An 18,926-nucleotide genomic window follows, 5' to 3' on the forward strand; every position below is an offset into this window, starting at 1 on the left:
GTGCACACATGTGCACCTTTGTGCATCTCCATATGTACCTGTACCCGCGAACATAAACGCCTATCTTTTTGTGTCTTTGTGTATGCATGAGTACAGCAACCTGTACATGTGGGTGCAAATGTCTCTCCCTGCAAACATCTCTAAGTACATAAGCCTCTGGCTTGGTTTCGTGAACTGTGATCCCCCTCTTTGGAGGGCCAGGAGAGGAGGAGAGCAAGAGCCCAGCACTGTTTGGTCTGGAGCTGAGCGGAGTTTGCATTGATCCATTGATTGTACATGGTCTCTTGCCTGACCTCCCTGCTCCCGGGGAAGCCGTCTCCATGGAGACTGGGCCCGCTCCCCCAGCGGTGGATTGTAAATTCCTGCAGGCAGCAGCAGAGCAGACTGGGGAGGGGGCCGAGGGAGCCCAGGCAGGGGAACAACTACCGAGCCAAGGCCCCATTTGAAAGAAAAAGAAGAAAAAGGAGGGGGAGGAGGAGGAGGAGGAGGAAGAAGAGAAGGGGGGAGAGGAGACAGAAAGAGAAGAAAGAAGGAAGAGGAGAAGAGGAAAGAGTGGGAGCGGAGGGGGAAGCGGGAGACGAAGGCGAAGCAGACGAAGCAAAGAAAGGCAGAGGCAAAGACACACAGAGAGGTTCCCAGAAACGCTGAGAAGGAGCGAGCGAGGAAGAAAGAGAGGCAGAAGGGCGTGTTTCTGGTCTTTGCCTTTCCCCTCCCCTTTCTCAGGTCCCTCACTCAGGCTCTGCACTCGGGGCTGCTGCTCTCTGGGCGAAACTGGGAATTGGGTGGGATTATAAAAAGGAGCCGCCGCCGCCTCGAGCCCCAGCCCCAGCCACAGCTCCGGCCCCAGCGAGGGCGGGCTGCAGTTCCCCTTTCCGTCTGCAGCTCCGGGTGCCCCCTTGCCTTCTCTCTGTCTCTTTCTCCAGCCTCCTTCCCGGGAATCCCAGAAGCATCAGGAGCTTCCAGCGGAGCAGCCGCTGCTGCCCGCATCCTCGCGAGCCCATACCCACAGACAGCCAGACACACAACACACACTCGGATACACACACACACACTCATACACACACACGCGCTCGCGCACACACAAACACGCACACTCTCGCGCCCCTGCTCCGGGCCGGAGCTTCGCCCCCCGCCCTCCCTTCCCCTCCCCTCCCCCTCGCCCTCGCCCTCCCCTGCCGGCCCATAGCAGTGTGCGGGAGCCAGGCTGGTTTCCGTCCTCCCAGAGGTCTCGGAGACCCTGCCTGCTCTCCCCTTCCCTCCCCTCCGACAGGCTCGGGCCATGGGGTTGGGGAGCGTCTCTGGACTCTGTCTGCTCCTCGTCCTCGTCCACGCTCGCGTCTCTCAGCAAAGTAAAGCCAGCCAAGGTAAGAGGACGCTCTGTCTGGCCCCACTTCCCCCATCATCTGGGCCAAGACGCCCAGAACCTGGGCCAGGGTGGCGGGGCTGGCTACCCTTCCCTCGGTCTCTTGAGAGTCTCTGGTCGGGAGACTGGAACTTTTCCCGGGGGCTGGAAGATGGGGTTTGTGGGGAGGAGCAAGAGGCTAGTGAAGAGCACTATCGGATGTGCTGGGCAGGTGTGTTGTGTACGTGCTGCTGCTGTCAGAATGGAGACCTCAGTTTACTGTAATAGCTAGTCTGGGTCGGGGAGCCTACACATGCACTAATGTGGTACTATCCCCAAAGGATGAAAACTGAAACGTAGGAAATAGATACAGTAGAGTTTGTAAGGGAGATTTTTGAAACTGGAAGAGGACCATTGAGGCTTTTCTCTAGGTCCATTCTCCTGCTTTATGGACTGGAGGGGCTTCCAAGAATTTGAGAGAGGGAGAAATAGAAAGGGAAAGAGAGAGAGAGTTGTTGCCTGTTTTCCTAAACATCCTCAAAAACTTAAACTGTGATGGTACAGTCTAAGAGAAATCAAACTTTTCAGCCATACCATAGTTTTCCTATGCATGAGCTGTTAGACAGCATTTCAAGGCTGCTGTCTTATCAGCTGAAAAGTGTTTAAAGAACAATAGGAGACTTTAGGGAAAAATCAGCCAGTGCCTCAACCCAGGACAGGGCACCGAAAAGGAGAAGAAAAATCTTTGTGATGCCGGCTCCAAGAAGAATGTTGAGTTTCTGTCTTTCGAGGGGAAATCTCTTTCGTCCTGTATGGCTTTCATTTCTTATCATAATATTTATTTATTAAGGCCTTGGGTTTCCAATTCCATTTAAATCCAGGTCAGAATTTCATTAAAATAACAAAGTAAAATTCCAGTCTTGGGAGCTCTGAAAGATCCCTCTAGGAATTAGAGACAGAGGGGCAAGAAAGGCCTCCAACCCCCAAACCCAGAGCCCCCTTGCTTATCCTTTCTTAGCTTTCAAAGCTGAGCAGCTCCATCCGTGGAGCAACCACTCTGGCCTGAGGACAGTTCTTCCCAAGACATCCCTCCCCTCCCCCATCTCCATGTCCTCCTGGGTGTGAGGGGGGTGGGGTAGGGGGTTGAAGTAGGAGAAAAAGAAAACACCTCCAGGCAAGGGTTTGAACTGGAGTGGTAACTCTACCTTGCTACTCTGGGGCCTCAGCTACAGCAGCCTAGGGAAGGTGAAAGGGGAAAGTTGAACTTGAAAGTTAGGGAAGCCTGTGTGTCTGGGAGTGTCTGCTGTGTTCTTGGAGCCCTGAGTAACTTCAATTTTAACCTGAATCTGATGTGTGTTATGAATATGAATGGAGGAGGGGGGAATTAAGGAGAGGGGAAAGAGTCTTAAATATGAGGTAGAGTACATATTGAAAAGGACAAACTCCCACCAAACTGAACAGAACAGGTTGGAACATTGAGCTCAACTCTTCCCCCCCTCCCCCAACTAGCTTCACAAAATACTACCCATTCATGAAAGAGCAACCCCCTCCCTGAAGATCTGCAGCTGTCAAATTACCCTTGCTCCCCTCCCACCACCACCACGCACCCCATCCTAACTCCCAACCACCTTTGCTCGAATCCTGGCTCCCCAATTCTTGTTCCTTGGCAGCCACCACAGCCACCACCATGGCCGTCTCCCAGCTTGGAAGCAACCCCTCTCCCCACTATGGATTTGCTTGCGTTTTCATAAACAAAGCTGGCTTTTGTAGTGCGTGCTGACTTACTCATAACATGGAATTAGCAGGGGAGTTTAGTCTGAAGGAAGGAACAGATTTCATGCAATAATCTAGAGACAAGATAAGGGCCTCTTTCAAGTTGGAGCCAGTGTCTGATGTGGACCAATGCCTGGGGGGTTGAAGGAGGGGAGAGAATGAGTGGGGTGCAGCATATCCTCAGGGTTTACATTGACAGATGGTCCAGATGGAAACCACTGGATGGGGCAGGTGTCACCAAGGGCCCTGGGAGTTTCCCCAGATCTCTAGGGTTGGAAGGATTCAATCCCTCACCCCCACCCCACCCCCATACCACTTAAAAGATTTCATTCATTCATTCAGCAAATCTTAACTAAGCACCAATGATGTACAGGGGAGTTACTCAGGTGCTTTGGAGGATCCAGAACTGTATAGGATATTATTTTGTTCTCAAAGAGATACAGTTTCAAAGGTAGCTTCCATCTCCAGGACTCTTAGGTGATTTATCTCTCACATTGCTCAGGAGCTGACACTTTTCCTGAGGTAGTTTGGGATTCCTGTAGCTTCTCCTCTGTCCCTGATCTTTGTGTCTAGCACCCAGGAGCTGGGAGTTCTCGGGAAATGGAAGTGGAAATGGTGTTGGCATTAGTGAGTAGTCCCTCAGCCACCTTTGACAGCCCCTCAATTTCTACTACCTGGAACAGGAAGCTCTCAGAACTGAGCCCAGCTTGCACAGATGTATTTAATAGCAAGTTTTCTGAGCTTGGGGGTGCAGGTTTCTGGGGGGGGGGTGGCCCTCTGGGCTTTATCTCTGTAAGGAAGGTGTTTGCAGGAGAACAGAACTGATAAAACCAACAGGCAGAACCAATCTGTGTAGTATGATTTGGGGGGTGCCTTTGAGAAGATCCCCTTGCTCAAAAATATCTCCCCCACTGAGGTACCACGGGTGCCTGAAATTCTATTATTAGTGGCTTATCCCTTTGGGTTAAGCATTGTCCTATTCTTGATCCTCTTTTAGGATGCAAATGCCCCCTGGGAGAGTAGCATATTAAGTCACTAACACTTTAGTCTAAATTAATTTGTCATTCCCTTTCCTCTTTTCAGCTCTGCTGCTGAGAACACTGGGAAGCCTACCGGCTGAGGGGGGGGGGGGTGCTGTAAAGGGGAATAAGGGGATCAGAAGGTTTGGTTGACTTGAAAAGGGAGGTTGGTAGAGCTCCAGATAAATTTTGCCTGCTTTAGAGTTTTGCCAAGGCTGGTCTTGCTAGCTCAGTATGAGTTCGCATGAATGTGTTTATGAGTATTTAGATGCATAAAGTCTATTTTTTTTATGAAAGAATACCAGACTAGGAGTCGAAAGACTTGCGTTCTAGTTCTGGCTGTGCTATTAATTAGAATCACTCCTATTCTTTGGACCTTGGTTCTACCATCTCCAAAATGGGGGCTATGGGGGGGGGGTGGAGTGCAGGGAGCAGAGATAGACTAAATGATGTATAAAGTCCCTTCCAGTCCTATCATTCCATGACTGCTATGGAATCAGTGTGTTTTGGTGTATTCAAGTGAATATGGGTATATGCAGTGTGAGTGCAAATAAATGCAAGGCATATGAATATATGTGAACAAGTGAATGCCCACATAGTGATACATACGAGTGCAAATGTGAGTGCATGTTGAGTATGTGGTTTTGAGTGTTTTCAAGTGTATGTGTATGTATTTTAAGTAGGCTGACTGGATAACTGAGATAATTGTTAACTTAAAAGCATTAATTTGCTGGGGGGGGGGGGCAGTTAAAAAGACATAATCCTTCTGTAGGGCTCAGGTTACAGCTGAATGAAAAGGTCTCCTGGCCTCCGGAGAAAGCTCCACCCCGGACGCTGCCGGCTCTGGTTCCACAGGATTAAAGTTTACCTTGCTTTTGCTCCTTATTATCGATAGGCTTCTGATAAGGTATTTAAGGCTTTCCAGAGAGAAGTCTTGGGGACCTCAAAAGAGGCCACTTTTTGAAGAAGCGTTGGAACAGTGTCTCTCTGTCTCTGTGTGTCTCTATGTATGTCTCTCCAGTCTCTGTCTGGGTATATGTGTGTCTCTCTTTCTCTTCCCCACCCCTCTCTCCCTCTTTAATGTGGCTGTTTCCTCTCCTCCCTGCTTCCCTTGGCTCCTGTGGCTGGGCCTTACAGTGAGGGGACTGTTCCTCCCGCCCCTCCCTCTGAAATATGAAATGAGAACCATAACTATGTCAGCAAGTAAGGGTGGCCCCAGGGACAGCTGGTTTCTAAGTGTTTATGCCCCAGTGGGGCCAGGGTGGAAGGAGTGAAGCACCCATTATGAAATATTCCTGGAGCCCAGTCTATGAGCATGGAGGTTGCTGGGATCCCCAACTCTAGCCTCTGAACTTACCCAAGTCTCTTTATTTCCCTGAGTGCCATCTGCAGGTCAGTCTGCTAAGGGAAAGGTTAGGCCTCCAAGATCAAGATTCAATTCAATTTCAGTTCAACCAGCATTAAGCATCTAAGTGTAAGACATCCTGTTAGGCCCTTCTTACTTTGTCCTACTGTTCTCCAAATGACCCCTCTTTCCCACATCCAGTTGTGGCTTGGAGTTTGCTGATGGTCCATTTTTCTCCTCCCCTCCCCCACTCCGCATCCAGTTGGACCAGGGGAGCCATTTCCTTTTCTGACTCCAGCCCCTATGATTTCTTGATCCTCACACAAGCAGCTCCCAAGTCTGGGCCTCCTAGGGATATAGCCAGGCTTATGACTGCTCAGGAGCTCTCAACACGGATAGGGATGCTTTCTTGTAAGTTCTCATGTGTTTAAGGGATGGGAAGGAATTTGAGGCAGGAAGAGAATATTTTTTAAAAGACCCCTCTCCCCTGGGGCTTGAAGGACAGCTTCTTGGAAATTCTTGAGCTGTTCCCTTGAGTCTCTGCCCTCCTGGTGATAATCCCTGGGGAGTGGGGGCTGGGGGGGATAGGGAGAGGTAAAGCTAGGATAGTCTAGGAAGGTTCTCTCCCTTTCCTTCCTGGCCCCCTCCCCACCTGCATAGCTGAGTAAAAGAAGAGGACCCAGAAGCCTGAGTTTTCTTAGCACTCAGCAGAGGCTTCCAAGTCAGAATACTCTAAAGGCAGAGAAAGAAAGTTATCAGCAAACCCCAAACAAGGGCTGTTTTTGAAGCACTTAGTGATCTGAGTGCATGAGAACCGGTTTTGGTTGCGATCGAGCGCGGCTGGGACCTGTTGTAAAAAGAGAGGGCTGTGTTTGTGATGTTGGGAATGTGAGGTGTGTGCTCGCCAGGGCGTGTGTGTGAACGTGCGTGTGCATGTGTGTTCAGAGTGTTAGAGAGTGAGAAGAAAAAGGAAGTACAGCAGTATGAGTTTTGTTTCATCTGAAAATGCAAGGACCATTGCATTCTACAATGGTTAGATTCAGTGCCAGGGGCTGAAAACAGAAGGGGAAGGAGGTTTGAAGTCCCTTTGAGAATGGTGTTGGATCCTCACCCCCAGGCATGGGCTTTTGGGGTGTTTCTTTTTTTCTGTGTCTCTCTTTCCTCCCCTCCCTTAGTACTTCAAAAACAAGAACTTATAAGAAAGATCTCCTTTAAAATGGAAAGTTCTTGAGCAGCTAGTGAGGTTGGTGATGCTCCCAAGAAACTTTAAACTGCTTCTGTAATAACAGCAACAAAAATGATAGTGGTAATAATGACTCAAATTTCTGTGGGGCTTTAAAATTTTCAAAAAACTTTCCTCACAACCCTGAAGGTGAGTAGCGTAAGCATCACCATGTCCATTTTACAGATATGGAAACTGAGGCCTAGAAAGAGGTTTCCTAAGGTCACACACAGCTAGTAAGTGGTGGAGCCAGGACCCTAAGCCCAATTCTCTTGATCTGTCTTCCTTCCCACTCTACCACAATTCCTCTCAAGAATTCTGAGGCTTTGGAATCAGAGAGAAGAAAAAAAAACAACTAATAACATCCCAGAACTAGAGAAGAAACGGAGCATCAGAAACCTCAGGCCAGCACACTGTAGGAATGTGGGGAAGAAGGAGAAGAGGATGGATGGACATCATGAATAAACAACAAAGCATTTATTATGCACTTACTATGTGCCAAACACTGTGCTAAGCCCTGACAAGACAGTTCCTACTCTCAAGGAGCTCACGTTCTAATGGGGGGAGACAACCTATAGAGAGGGATGCATCTGGGAAACAGTGGGTACTGGCCAAACTTTCCCTTCCTCTATTTGATCCTCCTTTACCAGATTAACCCTTTTCCAACTGACCTTCCTCCCCCTCATCCTGGATATCCAGATGACATTCAGGACTGCTGCTAAAGTTAGTTTGGTTTGGGTAAATCCAGAGGATGGAGATAGATCAAGCCTTCTATGGAAAACTGGAAGTTCTTTTCACAGCTAGTCTAAATCTTTCTTGCTGCTGTGTGAAAGGACAGTAGAAATATTTAGTAGAGTTTGAATTGATTGTCAAGGCTCCTTGAGATTCTTTTTCCACCCCTGCATCTAAACCAATCCAACATATGCATGTGTGCTTATATACATTCACACAGAAAATACAAACACTCATACATATAATCTCTCCTCTCTCTCCCTCCCTCCCTTTCCTTTTTTCTCTCCCTATCTTTCTTCCTTTCTCCCTCCTTTTCTCTTTCTTTTTCCTTCCATCCCTCCCTCCATCTCTTCATCTTCTCTTTCCTTTCTTCCTTCTCTCCCTTTCTTTTTCTTCTTCCTTCTATCCCTCCCTCCATCTCTTCCTCTCTCTCTCTCCCTGTCTTTTTCCCTTTCTCCCTCCCTTTTTCTTCTTTCCTCCATCCCTCCATCCCTCCATCTCTCTCTCTCTCTCTCTCTCTCTCTCTCTCTCTCTCTCTCTCTCTCTCTCTCTCTCTCTCTCTCTCTCTCTCTCCCCAGAAATCAGGAATCCTACCTGACTTTTCTTTGGATTTGATTTCATTTCTTACTTAAATCTGACTCACTTGAATATGCCACCTCATCACCCTGGGTCCTCCCCTCTCCCAACTACCTAATAGCACTCATTATTTCCTAATACCCACAGCTTCCTATTGAAAACAGCCTCTTTAAAACTTTTTTCTTGTCTCTTCATTTCCTTCCTTCCTTTTTCTTTCTCTCTTCCTTTCTTTCTTGTGGGGTTAGAAATAGAAATGAAATACTTGGGTCCTCAAAGTTGAACAGGATTCAGAGCTGGGCTCCTCAGCATGGATAGTTAGAGGATGGGTCCCTGAGGTAGTACCCATACTGAGTCCCAGGCCAAACCTTTAAGTAGTGTTATGTCACTATTGCCTTTCCATTCTCCTCACTCCCCGCTGTTTTCCTTTTTGTGTGGCTGCTGACTTTTACCTGGCATTCAATGCCCTTCACAACCTGGCAGTATTCTGACTTCCTAATGGTATTTCAGATCACTCTTTTCTAAACACTACACTCTAGCTAAACTGGATTGCTTTCTGTCCCCCTTTTTCTGTCTGCCTTTGTGCCTTCCTTCATGCTCTTCCCTTTGACTACAATGGCTTCTTTCCCTCTCTTCCCCTTACGGAGTTTCTACAACTCAAATGTCATCTCCTCCAGGAAGCTTTCCTTGATTCTTTCTGTCAATAAAAATTCACCCACCCCATACACCCTCCAGGACCTCATGGAGCACTTGGTTCTACACATTTCTAAGGTACTTGTCCCATAACGCTGTGTATCATCGTCATCACTGTGCGCCCATTATCTCTTACTACACTAAGCTTCATGAGAGGAGGCTCTCCCTACCCCAACTCCTAACATATTGTCACTATACACTTAATACACCTGCACTGAGTTGAACTGACTCACTCCACCAACTTTGGCAAGGTTAGGGATCTCATAAAAGTCCCTGGTGCCTTTACTTTAAACCTGGAGTCTTCCCTGTGGTGATAACCAGGGTCATAGAGACGTGAGTTTGGGGGCTGTGGCCATAAGCATTGGTCTTCAGGATACCCAGAACTGAAGACTCTTTGGTCTCTAGTGACCTATGGAGACAAGATGAGGAAAGGACTAGAGAGGGAGAGCTGGCTTAGTGGGTAAACCACGTAAAAGAAGAGCCTGACTGGGGAAACTGGACAGCAAGGTCCTGGAAGGGGGGCAGATTGGCCATTTATGTGTATTAGGTTTGGGGAGAGGGAGAGTCCAAGGGTCCCTAGGGAACAGGCTTACAAAGAGGACGTTTTTACAAGTTTCTAATTATATTTATTTGGAGTTTTCCTCCAGTGGTTTGAAGCTGTTAACAGCAGGAACCTGCATCTCTGGTGTTTGTTTTTGTTTCTAACCAGCTGCCTGGCCCCAGCAGAGGGAAGCCAAGGGAAGAAGGCACCTGCCCATAGCCACAATGCCCAGCCTTCTAGTCACCCCAGTCCATCCCCATTGCCAACTCCCTGTTCCCCCTTTACTACAACTCATCCTTCTGGGTCAGCCATCTCTTTTACTTCCTGTTGCCTACACACACACACACACACACACACACACACACACACACACACATGTGACTATTCTGATATTCATCACTTTTGATGCCCACTGCTCCGTTTCCATCGAACATTATGCTTGCAGAACATTGCAATTAATTTCATTTCAATTCGGTACAATGTACATCAATTCCTAGGATAATGTAAACTTCTACAGATGACGACTATCTATAATCATTGGTAAAATAGTTAATAATGCTTCCCTTGCCTACCACACAGACTTGTAGTAGTAATGATAACATATTTCTATAGAGTTTTAAGGTTTACAAAGCTATTTCCTTACAACAGTTGAGATAAGTAGTGCGACAATTGCTATCATCATTTTCCTGATGAGGAAAGTGAGACCCAGGGTGGGGAGAGTGATTTCCCTAAGGTCAGACAACCAAGGAGAAATAGAATCACCGTTTGCCTTTTCATCCAGTGTTTTCCCCACGACACAGTGGTTGAAAACTATCAGGTGCTATAAATAGATAGATGGTTATAATATAATGCTATCTAGACCTATTAACATGTCAAATGTGGAAGGACCTTTTGTTTTCTTGGAAGAGAAATTATTTATCTCCTCTGTATGGAGATAAAAGAGGCCTAGTGATACTAGGGTAAACCCTAGTAAATGGGCCTGCCATCTCTGAAATTCTCCTTTCCTTCTACCCCAGTCTTTCTCTACTATTTACCCCTGCTCCCGCCCTGTACTTGGGGTAGTTCCTCAAGGAGCCACCTGAAACCTCATGCAGCTAGCTCACTAAACCCAGAGATGTCCTGGGAATATGGTCTAAGAGTAATGGTTTGGGATCAGTTCCGTTCATCCATGTACTAGATTAGGTTACTCCCATTGCCCCATTTTCCTGGGCAGGTTTTTAGATATAGAGTCAGGACAGATGTATGTGACTGCAAGACCATCTGCACTTTCAAAGACTTCTGATATCCTGAAAAGGGATTGAGTTGATAGGTCTTGGCTTATACTGAGTTTGAATGAATTACAGAGTCACAGAATCATGGATTTGGAAGGGAATTCGGTAACCATCTAGTTGTATATCCTTTGCAAAATACCCAGCAAGTAGTCATCTAGCCTTTGCCTTAGGATCTCCAGTGAGGGAAGCCCATCATTATCCAAGGTAGCCTGTTTCACCATGGGGTCTCTACTTGTCGGGTGGACTTTTCCTTTGGCCTCTTGACAACTTGCCCATTGCTCCCAATTCTGCTTCTTAGTGCAAGTAGGACAAGTCCAACCCCTCTTTCACGTGATACCCCTTCAGGTACTTATCACAGGGTCATGGATCTAGATCTAGAAAGGACCTCAGAGGCTATCTAGTTCAATCCCCTCATTTTACAGATGAGGAAACTGAGGCACAGGGGGCTTCCATGACTTGCCCAAGGTCACATAAGTGGTAAGCATAAGGGGTGTGATTTGGACCTCCATTATCTGACTCCAGAGTCTGTACTCTTACTCCAAAAACAGCTCATCTTACTTATTCAGGCTAAACATCTCCAGCTCCTTCAACCATTCCTCTTCCAGCAGGAACTCAAGACCCTTCACAATCCTGGTCGCCCTCCTTTGGAAACTCCTCAGTTTATGAATGTCCTTCCTAAAACTTGACATGTAGAACTGAACATAACAGTCCACACATGGTCTGACTGGGCTTTCAATTTTCTACTTTGATGTTATTTTCCTATGGGGAAGCAGCATGGGGAACAGGCATAATTCTGATTGAGGAAAAGGGAATTGGCTCTTTTGTGAGGTCCCACGTTCACGAGAGGGGCCTTATAACTCTTTTCTCTTTTAGTTCTTCCACTCACTCACAGTATAACTTTTCCTCTAACTCTTCTGGTCCTCAGATTTCAGTAGCTCTTAAATGGGAATAATTTTCTTAAATCTTTCCTTCCCCTAGAGAGGCTGCAAAGACACAAATATGAACGAATCAATGATTTTTTTAAAAATGTATTCTGTGCCAGGCACTGTGCTGTGCAGATAGAGATACAAGCAAGACAATCTCTAACCTCAAGGAGTTGGCATCATACATGTTGGGGAGAGGAGAATGTTTTAAAGAGGGAAGCCAGAAAGAATAGTGATTGGAGTCATAGGGCAATTGGTTGACGTGAGCTTCGAGGGAATGGTGGTGTTGATTGGTTACTGTTCTCAGTAACGAGAAAAGTATGAAGAAGAGCTAACTTTTGAGCAGTTGAGTACCACAGACAGCTCATCTCATCCCCTTTCACACAGCAGTATTTACTGAGCACCTTCTAGTCAACTCAACAATCATTTATTAAGTACTTACTGTATGCAAAGCACTGGGAAAAGACCAAATAAAAAGAGAGAAAAGTATCTGCCTCAAAAAAACTTAAATTTTATTGGGGAGAATGTGACATGTATATAAATAAGCATAATACAGGGTAGGGAGTTGAGGAAGCAAAAGAGAAAGGTACCAGTCAAAGTGTTTTAAAAATGTTTGAGGAAGTTTCTTAGGTCTGGTGTCTAACAGATTATAAAGAAGTATAAAGACCTCCCTTTAGGAGATGGTTCAATAGACAAAGCAAACACATGTAAGTTCACAATTTAAGACAATATGAGAGATAACACATGGCAGTCAGTAATTAAATGGAAGCCGAGTGAGCCCATAGGAGTTCTGAGAAAGGGGAAGCCAATGATGGCCAAAATGTTTTGGGAAGGCTTCATAGAGGGGAGAGGACTTGAGCCAAGTCTGGAGAGACAGCATGGTACATCCGAGAGTTAGAAGACCTGGGTTTGAAGGGCTTGAATCCTGGCTGTGACATTTAGGTGACCCTGAGGAGGTCTTTAAGCCTCAGTTTACAAATAAGGGTAACATTGCATTTTCTGTTGTTGAGTTGTTTTCAGTCATATCCAACTCTTCTTAACCCCATTTGGGGTTTTCTTGGCAAAGATACTAGAGTGGTTTGCCATTTCTTTCTCCAGTTCATTTTACAGATGAGGAAACTGAAGCAAACAGGGTTAAGTGACTTACCCACGGTCACACAGTTAGTAAGTGTCGGAGGCTGGATTTTAACTCAGGTCCTCCTGATTCCAGGGTTGACACTCTATCCACTGCACTACCTGGCTGCCCCAGCATTGCATTTTCTACTTCACAGAATTGTTGTAAAGAAAGTGCTTTGTAAACCTTACTTTGCCAATGTAAATATTAATTGTTATTGAAGGATTGTAGAATGGTGGAAGGAGAGGGGGAAGAGATTGCCAGTGAAAGAGGAATAACCACAGTGGGATGTGTAGGACATGGCTGGTATATAGACAGATGGGCACTTAATAACCGATTATTGACTGACCGAGGTGAGTAGGCTGACCTGACTGGAGAGAGGATTCTTATGTTGGAGTAGGAAAAGTTGATGAGACTTTAAAAACTAGGCTACTGTTCTGATCCACTCAGTCATTACCTCAAGAATATCCAAGTCCCCTAACTTTCCAACGGCTGGCCTATCCTGGGAAGATGTGGGGGTGGGCTCCACCTAGGGGTATCTGCCTTACCTGCAGCCTATATTCCTTCCTTTAGCCACGCACCGAGATGAATGCTCTAACATACACTGCACATTTGTTAACCAGGCAAAATTGTGAAATCAAAGAAGGATTTTTTTGCTCTCCCACCTCTCCTCTCTGTCATCTTCTCCCCTCTTGTATTACCCACCCTATACCAGCTCCAGGCTTTGAGTACCCTTAGGCTGTCCTGGACATCCCTCTCTAGGGCTTCACTCAGGCCAATCTTCCCCAGGTGGCACTTTATGCCCCAGTGTCAACAAAACTTATGTGCCCTGTGCTCCACTGCCTCCTTAATTAAAGTATCATCAAAATATCACCTTTCCTAATTCCCCAACTTAATGCTCTTTGTCCCCCTATTACTTTATATTTACTTTGTGTAGATCCTATATTTACATAACTGTGAATAGGTTCCAGATTTTTCCTACTTCCCCAGTAGGAAGCAAACCCCTTGAAGTCAAGCATTTGCTCTTTTGAATTTTTACCCATTGTTCTTAGCACTGTACCTAAAGCGACAACCTGTTCTTGTTGTTGTTCAATTGTTTCAGTCACTTCAGACTCTTCATGACCCGTTTGGGGTTTTCTTGGCAATGATACTGGGATGGTTTGTCATTTCCTTCTCCATTTCATTTGACAGATGAGTAACAGAGGCAAACAGGGTTAAGTGACTTGCCCAGGGTCACAAAGCTAGTCAGAGAACTCAAAAAGATGAGTCTTGTTGACTCCTGGACCAGCGCTTTTATCCACTGCTCCATCTCTTACCTAAAGCAAAGCAGGTTCTTAATTAAATGATTATAGACTGATAAACTAGTTCACACTATAGTGATAGTGAATGAGAAAGGCTTAAAAGGCTAGCCTTCTCAGAGGCACCTGCCTCTGAACTTACTCCTGGTGATAACAATGCCTTAAACTCAAATGACCGGTCCCAGGATGGGAGTTCAGGCATGTGGCCTCCTGGTGGTAGAAATATTTTTTGGCACAGTATCCTTCATCATCCCCAAATTCTCATCATGAAGGTGGAGTCTACTGGGCTGGGCAGTAAAGAATGCAGAAGAAAAGTTCTCACAAGGCCCAGCTGGTGCACTAGCTACCCTACGTTCTATCAATTGGAGCCGGATCCAGGAATGTGCTTTGGGCATCATTAGAATTCCCCAAATCATAACTGGAAAAAAAATAAATAAACAAATCCAGCAATCATACAACATCAGTAAGAAGGCACCAGCTCCTCAGATAAAATAGAATCTCAGGCAGCAAAAGTAGGCATGTGACTGCTGTATATAGCATCCATACTCCCTGGGCTTCCCTCCCTTAACTCCTTTTCTCCATTCAACAAGTCCTGCCACCACTTGCACCCTCGCCCTGCTGGGTACAAAGGAGGATCAAAGGGAGTGTAAGATGCTGTATCTACCCTCCAGACTCTCAGAATGTGGTTGGGGATAGAGAAATGGAGGCACATCGTGTAGTAAATGGAAAAATCACTGGATTTGAGGTCAGAAGACCTGGAGTTCTGGTGTCAGGCCTGCCACTCTCTGGCCTTGTAACCTTGGCCAATTCATTCTAACCTCAATTTTCACATCTGCAAAGAAAAGGTTGTACTAAAAATGATCACCAATAAGGATTCCTTTTAGTTCTAAAATACTATGAAGTTATGATTGTTTTTTATAGACAATGAGAACCAAGTCAGTTGAGTTCAGTTGTGTCTGACTCTTTGTGATCCCATTGGGGTTTTCTTGGCAAAGACATTGGAGAGGTTTGATATTTCCTTCTCCAGCTCACTTTCCAGGTGAGGAAACTGAGGCATACAGGGTTAAGTGACTTGCCCAGGGTCACACAACTAGTAAGTGTCTGAGTTCAGATTTGAACTCAGAAGGATGAGTGCTCCTGACTCTAGATCCAGTGCCACTTAGCTGCCAATGAGAACAAAATAGTGATGTAACAATGCATGACAGCATATAGTGGTTGGAACAGTGAGCACTGCAAAGAAAGCTATATAGGAAGTCAGAGAAGAGGGGAGATCAATAGGGAAAGTACTGGTAAATGTAAACAATATTCTTTTAAGAACACTTCCTCCCCACTTTCTTAAGTCTAGACAATTGTTAAAATGATAAATCGAGTTCTAATCTCTGAGGTGTAACTATTCATACTAAAGTTTTAGCATGGGCCCTTGGAAGCCAGTATAAGCTGGCTGCAGGCTGGGGCAGTCCAGTGAGGTCACTGCCCTGCTCAGCAAGCTCCAGTGACTCCTTATTGCCCCAAGAATCAAATGCACATTCTTCTGTTTGGCATTCAAAGTCCCTCACCACCTGGTTCCAGCCTACCTTTCTAGACTTTTATTACACATTACTCCTTTTTACACTCCCTAAGTTCCAGTCAGCTAGGTGGCACAGTGGATAAAGGAGTGCCAGACCTGGAGTCAGGAGGGCCTGAGTTCAAATTTGACCTCAGATATTCACTAGCTGTGTGACCCTGGGCAAATCACTTCACCCTGTTTGCCTCAGTTTTCTCATCTGTAAAATGAGCGGACAAGGAAATGGCAAACCACCCCAGTGCCTTTGCCAAGAAAACCCCAAATGGGGTCACGAAAAGTTGGAAACAACTGAACAAAAACAACAGATTTCAGACAAGATGGAAGAGAAAAGCACTGCCAGATTAGATATTTTGGCAGGTTGGTACTGTGAATCACACTGAATAGGTAGTTTTCTATTCCATTTGTGTGAAGGACAAGCCCTGGGAGGGATAAAGCAGAATATTATTCATCTCCTCATAGTTCAGGGACGTTATTTTGTGTTGGGAGAGAGAGGGCTCTTCGCTCTAGTCATAGTTTGACCAGAAGCAAAAACTATGCTGATTGTGGCAGTATCAGGGAAAAATACGTGGGAGGCCAAATGGCACTGGACAGCTGGATTGCAGTGAGCTCAAATTCATCCTCAGACACTTACTAGTTGTGTTATCCTGGGCAAGTCACTTAACCCTGTTTGCCTCAGTTTCCTCATCTGTAAAATGAGCTGGGGAAGGAAATGACAAACCACTCCAGTATCTTTGCCAAGAAAACCCCAATGGGATCATAAAGAGTCAGACACAACTGAAATGACTGAACACAGAAATCAAATGCCTTGCCCAGCTTGGCACTGAGATTCCAACAATTCCTCTTACTTCCCCCCTGTACTGTCTTCTCCCCCACTGTGGTACAATTGCCTCCCTGTACTGCCATAGTTAGGCCAAGTAAGAGGTAAAGGGCTTCAAGTTCAGCAAGAGAAAGTTGTTGGATATTCAGAAGAACTTTTGGGTTCTAAGAAGCATAATTGTGGTCCTGGAGAAGACTTTTGAGAGTCCCATGGACAGTAAGGTGATTGAATCAGTCAATACTTAAAGAAATTGATTCAGGCTATTCAGTAGAAGGTCAAATACTGAAGCTGAAGTTTAAATACTTTGGCCACAAAATGAGAAGACAGGACTCATTGGAAAAAACCCTGATGTTGAGAAAGGTTGAAGGCAAAAGGAAAAGCGGATGGCAGAGAATGAGATGGATAGATAGTGTCATGGAAACAACAAACATGAACTTGGATAGACTTTGAGAGATAGTGGACAATAGAAGGGGCTAGGGTGCTATGGCTCATGGGCTCATGAAGAGTTGGACATGACTAAGTGACTGAATAACAATGAGAGACATGATATCTTGGAACATTATTACCAAGTTTCTGAAGACTTGGAAAGGGAAGGACAGTGACCCAGCTGGGCTAGGCTAGGGGTCATCTTGCTTAGAGGTTGGAGGACAGTGAGCTTGAGGCCTTGCAGAGTGCTAAGGATTCAGAAAAGCCACCCATTCCGTGATTTCTTTGTAGGTGGAAGACGGTGCTAGAACAGAAGCCCACTGGATGAGCAGTTTCTTCTCTTTTCATTCTAAGGCTTTCCTAGAATGGTTTTGCAATTTCCAATTACCCAATTTTAAGTTCCATAGAGGAGCTGAAACCTTGCTGGGAAGTATCACAGGACCCATGCAGAGAGGTAGGTCAGAGTGGTAAGGAGATATAGAGTGATAAGGAGTATAAGGCCAAGGGTCTAATGGGAAGCATTTGGCCTCTAGTTCCTGGCCACAGTGCTAAAGAAAATCTTCTGGGTATAGGTAGTTTCCCAGCTACTTCCTCCAGATTAGGGGGCAAGGGACTCTTTCAGCCTTACAGTTAGCATTCCCTCCAAACGAAGGAGCTTTCATTGTCACTAACTTCTTTATTTCCCATTTCCTGGAAAGTCTTGCCACTTCCTTTCAGCCTTTCCAAATCTGATCCATCTTTCAAGGCTCCACTTAAACCCACAGTCAATCAGTCAGTCACCAAGCATTAGAGACCTATTGTGTGCTACAGGCTTATGGTACAAAGACAAAAATAAAACAGTCCTTGACCTTGAGGAATTTCTCATATATCAGGGAGATGACATGTATACATACAAATATAGACAAAGTATATACAAATATGTACCCACAGTACATATAAAATATATACAGTATATATACAAGTATATAAATATCTATATATACAAGTTTTTTGGGGGGAAGAAGGAAGCACTACCAGCTGAGGAACCAGGAAAGGCGTCATGTAGAAGGTGGTTCTTGAGCTTTGAAGGAAACTAGGGTTTCTAAGGGGTGAAGGTGAGGAGGAAGCATTCCAGGCATGGAGGATGATGTCATGTGTGAGGAACAGAAAGAAGATCGGTTGGATCGGAACTCTGTTGTTCAGTTACGTACGACTCTTTGTGACCCCATTTGGGGTTTTCTTGGCAAAGATACTAGAGTAGTTTGCCATTTCCTTCTCCAGTTCATTTGACAGATGAGGAAACTGAGGCAAATGGGATAAATTACTTGCCTAGGGTCACACAGCTAATAGGTGTTTGAGGCCAGATTTGAATTCAGGAATTTGAGTGCTCCTAACTCCAGGCCTGGCACTCTGTGTACTGTGCCACCTAGCTATCCCATCTGAAATCTGAGGAAGTATTATTTCTAGAAGCCCTCTGAAAATACATTTGTGTTAAGGATGGGGTGGATAGTTAGCCAGCCAGATTAGTTTAAGAGGCTCCCCAGTTATTATGTAAAGAAGTAGGGAGCAGGACTCTGAAGGGCTGGGGTATGGGAGGACTTAGTTTTGACCGAGGAAAGGGAAACGTCCAGACCAAGGGCTATTGCTCAAGAAGCACAGGCCTGGGTGGGATAGCAGCATGAGAATACCATATGCCTTCCTTAGGCCACCAGACTTTCATCATTTTTGCCTAGAGATAGCTCTACTCTTTCCAGTCATGCTAGGGGCTGCCTTTCAGGGGGAGACAGTGAGTCAGAAGTTAAGAGGATGATCAGAAAAGACAATGAGGAGTCATCAGATGTAGAATAAAACTGCTGAGAAGGGCTAGGAAGTTTAAATATGTTCTCCCTTGGGTCATTATGCTTTCATAATGCTTTTTATAAGCCTGAAACTCATGGATACTCAAAGTGATAAGAAAAGTTAGGCACAACCATGGAGTCCTTCCTCCTGGCCTACCCAATACCTTGGAATGAATGGCTAGGATAAAAGACTCCAGGAGGGAAGATCAGGGCATTCTATTACCTCTAGAAGGGGCAAGGGTGGGGCTTAACCTCTCTTGTTTTGTGGACCCTATTGGATATATGGTGAAGCTTATGAACCCTTCTCACAATATTTTTAAATGCATAAAATCAAATACATAAGATTACAAAAGAAATCAATTATACTGAAAGACAGTTAGAAAGAAAGAAGAAAAGGGAGAAGGAAGGGAGGAAGGAAGGAAGGAAGGAAGGAAGGAAGGAAGGAAGGAAGGAAGG

At 45.6% G+C, this 18,926-nt stretch overlaps 1 protein-coding gene across 4 annotated transcripts in view; it reads left to right on the forward strand.

The window, feature by feature from the left end:
* The first annotated feature begins 469 nt into the window (after window positions 1-469).
* Window positions 470-18,926, forward strand: part of SCUBE3 (signal peptide, CUB domain and EGF like domain containing 3) — a 54,464-nt gene continuing 36,007 nt past the window's right edge. For 2 of the 4 annotated variants that reach the window (XM_069073508.1, XM_069073510.1), the window contains exon 1: window positions 470-1,364. In XM_069073508.1, coding sequence (XP_068929609.1) covers window positions 1,280-1,364 — 85 coding nt within the window. In that variant the 5' untranslated portion in view covers window positions 470-1,279. The remainder of the gene's footprint in view (window positions 1,365-18,926) is intronic. The other 2 variants (XM_069073507.1, XM_069073509.1) reach the window with 1 other exon arrangement.

This window comes from Petaurus breviceps, unplaced genomic scaffold, assembly GCF_028583685.1.
Source record: "Petaurus breviceps papuanus isolate PSGF00001 unplaced genomic scaffold, PetGlider_PUasm1.0 90865, whole genome shotgun sequence".
Lineage (NCBI taxonomy): Eukaryota > Metazoa > Chordata > Mammalia > Diprotodontia > Petauridae > Petaurus > Petaurus breviceps.